Source organism: Populus nigra, chromosome 3, assembly GCF_951802175.1.
Source record: "Populus nigra chromosome 3, ddPopNigr1.1, whole genome shotgun sequence".
Lineage (NCBI taxonomy): Eukaryota > Viridiplantae > Streptophyta > Magnoliopsida > Malpighiales > Salicaceae > Populus > Populus nigra.
This window is the reverse complement of record NC_084854.1, coordinates 23,600,670-23,605,512: the sequence shown is the minus strand read 5'-3', so window position 1 is coordinate 23,605,512 and position 4,843 is coordinate 23,600,670. Positions and strand designations below refer to the sequence as shown.

The 4,843-nt window shown below is 33.2% G+C and overlaps 1 protein-coding gene across 1 annotated transcript; it reads left to right on the top strand.

The window, feature by feature from the left end:
- On the top strand, window positions 1-1,851 carry LOC133689889 (heat stress transcription factor B-3). Its single transcript, XM_062109987.1, has 2 exons — window positions 1-252; window positions 1,077-1,851. The coding sequence occupies exons 1-2, from the start codon at window positions 22-24 to the stop codon at window positions 1,527-1,529; spliced, it is 684 nt and encodes a 227-aa protein (XP_061965971.1). The 5' UTR covers window positions 1-21; the 3' UTR covers window positions 1,530-1,851.
- The last annotated feature ends 2,992 nt before the right edge of the window (window positions 1,852-4,843 follow it).

Sequence of the window (4,843 nt, the reverse complement as noted above, 5' to 3'; positions counted from 1 at the left end):
TCTTTTTCTCTGAATAAATACATGGCAGATGACAAGGGTTTATTAGAATATGTTAGAAAATCAACCCCGCCACCTTTTTTATTAAAAACCTACATGTTAGTGGAGGATCTGGCGACCGATGATGTGATATCATGGAACGGGGAGGGGACCGGATTTGTGGTGTGGCAGCCGGCAGAGTTCTCTCGTGATCTCCTACCAACACTCTTCAAGCATAGCAATTTCTCTAGCTTTGTCCGGCAACTCAATACTTATGTATGTATTAAAGTTTATACTACCCTTTTTTTCGTTCTTGATTCTGCATGGTATCTTATCTATTCAAAATTCTTAATTTTTTTTGGTTTAGTTGACTTAGTTCTTAATTAAGAATTTGAATCGATCATCTTCTTGTTTTTATTTTTTTCCTTCTTGAATCTTTTTCTAGGTTGTTGAATGAAAGAATATAGGTTAAATGGCCCTGTCTAACCTAACTTGCTACTTTGTCTTAATTAATCAATTAATTCTAGTAAAACTTAGACTTTAGATTAGAGCTTGGTAATTCCAAGTAAAGTGAGTCAGAAGTTTCATGTCTTGCATCGTTTAATTTATTATTATATTTTTTTTACAAAAAGAAAAAACTTTAGAAGCTACATGATTTTTGGTGAATTTTTTCAACATGAGTTATATATATATATATATATATATATGTGTGTGTGTGTGTGTGTGTGTTGAAAAAAATGCAGGAGGGGGGAGGGAGGGAGGAGGGTTAGAAAGGTAAATTAATTAAAATAATGTAATTATATAGTACACACACACGCACTCTTTTGTCTCTCAAGGTTTCTAGTTTCAAATATCTTCTTTTTTATACTAGAAAAAAAAAAAAACCTTGAACTATTCATAGGAAAGAAAAGTAACTCTAAACCTGGAGCAATATACGATCCTTTACTAATTAACCACAATTAGATAGACCCTAAAAAAGTAATGATGCTAATCAAGAATTTTTCAAAGTTTTGTCATTTTGTTGAGGCACGTTTTGTTTTGCCTTCTTTGAGTCGAAGGACAGATTCCCTATGTTTCTTTCGTGTCATTGTTATGAATAGGGTTTTCGAAAAGTTGCAACGAGCCGGTGGGAGTTTTGCAATGACATGTTTCGGAAGGGAGAAAGAGAGCTACTACGCCAAATTCGTCGAAGAAAAGCTTGGACTAACAAGCAACAACCTATTGCACCATTAATTGATCAAGTCGCACCACAGGAGTTTGAAGAAGATCAAAGATCATCATCCACTTTATCATCGTCCGAATACACTTCTCTAGTTGATGAAAATAGACGACTCAAGAAAGAAAATGGGGTCTTGAGCACTGAGCTTTCTAGCATGAAAAGAAAGTGCAAGGAGCTACTTGATTTAGTAGCTAAAAACGCACATTTGGAGAAAGAAGAGGAAGATGAAAGGCCAAAGTTGTTTGGTGTGAGATTGGAAGTCGAGGGGGAAAGGGAGAAGAAGAGGAAGAGAGCAGAGATTAGAGAAAGTGCAACCATTTTACTATCTCAATAATGCAAATAAAATGTGTGCCATGTAGAATAATCCAAGGACAAGTCATCAGCTACTAAGACAAAAAAATGAAGTAGCTAGCTTAATTAGACACAGAAAAGTTTGAAGTTGTATTCTCTGTTGTTGTTGCTGTAGTAATGAACAAGATCGATCTGTACATTGCCAAGTATCTTTAAGGGTGTTAAAACGGGCACAAGCCCCCCTTATGTTAGCTACATGATTGAGTGAAGTTAACATATGTTTCTTGTTGTTGAAAATGTATAATATATACAATTTTACATGGTTTGCTTGGCAATGCAATTGCTGTTCGTAGTAGTAAGTTACATTATTTATATTGCTCACACAACCCAACTCAAAACTCTCTATTCACGTGCCAAACTTGATCAAAAATTACATTATAATTTATTTATAAATTACATTATAATTTATATATGATCAAATCAAAAGTTCGATTACAAATCGTTTTCCATTGATGTTATTGCCCCCTAACTTGATCAAAAAGGAAAATTGCAACTTGTAGGGGTCTTGCCATATGATTTGACATGTCTCGTTGGGAGATTGAAAAACTACAACCTCCGAAAAAAATAAAGAAGAAACAAAATGGTAAGAAATGTTAATGGCCGACAAAAGTTTACCCATTACCAAATTAATAAATGACAAGTCTGACATTAACCAAGAAGAAAAAAAATGTTCAACACATGTTCCTTTTCCTCGTTTCACTTGTAAAAATTAAATTATAAATACAGTGAATAAGACAGAAAAATATTCTTCAGTGCACTAAAAGAATATTCTTGTGCATGCTTAATTTAATTGTTATTATTTTTTAAAGTGTTTTTTATTTAAAAATATATCAAAATAATATATATTTTTTATTTTTTAAAAATTATTTTTGACATCTGCACATTAAAATAATTTAAAAACACTAAAAAATATTAATTTAAAACAAAAATAAAAAAAATTCAATATTTTTTAAAAATACTTTTGAAATAAAATAACAAACGCGCAATCAGCTAATTTATAAGCACATCTACCATGTGTAAGCAAATAATTGATTTCTAGAAAGGACAAGGCATTATGTTGACAATTCTTAACGATCAGCTAATTTTTCCAAGAAAGTTTCACAATGGTTTGAAAAACTGGTGAGCATAGCTAGCATGGTTGGTGGGCAACAACTTCAAAATTTGAACCATGTGTTAATTACAGCATTCTTCTACTCCTGAAAGATGGTGCATATTGACATCGAAATGGTTACTACCATATTCGGAAAGAACTTGATATTAAAATGGACGGATATTGTACGAGATTAAAAATATTGTTCGGGAAATTAGCCCTGGCTGGTTGGCCATTCACGTGCTACCTAATTCTGGTTTCATTCCTGATGAAATTTCATCAAGAAAGACCTAACCCGATATCAAATTAGTCACCAAAATTCGTTGGAAAAATTAAATATTGTTTGGTAATTCTAATATATATTCGAACATCAATATTGACTAAGAGATTTCCACTGAAAACCAAAAAAATAATAATAATAATACAAGGATTAACTGGTGACCAAGTCTTAGCTAATTTGATGACTTGTAGCTATCTTGAAAACTTACATGTAATTAGCTATGAAAACATAGTTGTCAAATCTAGCCTGATTTTATGGGTTTTTACGAGTTTATCATCAGCTGATTTATCTATTTATGGGTTTTTACGAGTTTATCATCAGCTGATTTATCTATTAGAAACTTAATGTAGAATGGGTTTGAAATTAAATTGACGTCTGTTTGAGCCAGTTAAACTCAGATACTCAAGAAATTAATCCATGATCTTACCAGCCAAAACCCAAATAAGAGACTCCGTCAACAATTTTATATATATATATATATATATATATATATATATATATATATATATATATTATAAAACAATGTCTTACCGAGTCATTGGCCCAGCCCGACAGGGTATTACATGAAGGTTTCTAAAGAAACAACTGGTGTATATCACTCTCTTCACGTGCATGTGGGGCATGTAAAATGATATTTTACTTTTGGTATTTCATATTTGTCCCTTTCTTCTTGATCTACCTTTTCCACTAATTCTTGATCATGAACTTAAAAGGAAAAGAACAATGTCAAAATTATTGTCAAGTTCCAATTCAGTGGCTTCTTACTTTCACACAATGACTATCTAGGTGCTCTCACTTTCAATGTGTGTATATATATATATATATATGTATGTATATATATGTATATGTATGTATATATATGTATATGTATGTATGTATGCGCGCCCGTGCAGGGATATAAAACTTTTCGGGGCTGTGTGCGCGTGTGTTTCGGCTGAGAAGTTGCAGTGCGCGGAAATGCATTCTGCATCCTAAATTGCAAGTCTCATTTGTCAGGCACCTAGTGAGGTGTTAGGACATATGCCATGTGTTCAGCAAACAAAAATTTCTTTGCAACATGCACAAGAGGGAAAATATCATAAAAGAAATATTGTGGAAACAATTTGATGGCTGAAAGAAAAGTATAAACAGACCAAATAGATTCTAGTTGACTAGTAAAATATTCTTTCGAGAACAAGCCAAAATAAATGAGCGAGTTTCGACCCTCCAAGGGCAAGGTTGGATCGGAGTGGGCATTCGATTTAAAGGGTACAGGTAATGAAATTTAAAAATTTCTGACCTTGTAAATTACTGATTTACTGGTCGCTCGATAAACAGTGGGAAATAAAACAACATTGACACATGCTCTGATGACATGCATTAGACAAACACTTGATATTAACATATTTTTCTTACTACTTTCAGATTTCTTAATATTTTTGCACCTACCGAAATTAAGATGGGTACGAAACCATTGGGTTGGAAGAAAGGCAAATGTCAGATGTCCGTCAGAGCGGATAAAATTACCATCTAATAGTGGCAAAGAATGTGCTGCCATATTATAGTGAAATATCTTAAGCTTAGATACGAAGTTCGTAGATTCATGTCTCTTTGGGTAGCTTGTAAATGTTGTGGGCCTTCTTGTGATGAGCAAAAGAAGAATTTGAGGAAAAAAACCCAAAATATCGGCGGTTTTGACTGAAAAAGAGAGGATATTCTAAAGAATAAAGGATTGTGATGGACGAGTGACAGTACAGGGAAAAACGTCAGGACAATATTGATCGACTGCTACGAACACTGATCACATATTTCAACGGCAAAGCATAATAAATTTTTATCAGAGTTTTGCCGACCACAGCTTTAATCATCGGAGTAGTTCTCAGATTGTGAAAGCCAAAAGCACTACTTGAGCACAAAATATCACTTAACATGCTCCGAGACAGGTCCA

Excerpts from the sequence above, each read along its gene's own strand:
- LOC133689889 (XM_062109987.1), top strand. The coding sequence starts at position 22 with ATGGCAGATGACAAGGGTTTATTAGAATATGTTAGAAAATCAACCCCG. Across the intron at positions 253-1,076 it reads TCCGGCAACTCAATACTTAT|GGTTTTCGAAAAGTTGCAAC; the intron begins GTATGTATTAAA and ends TGTTATGAATAG.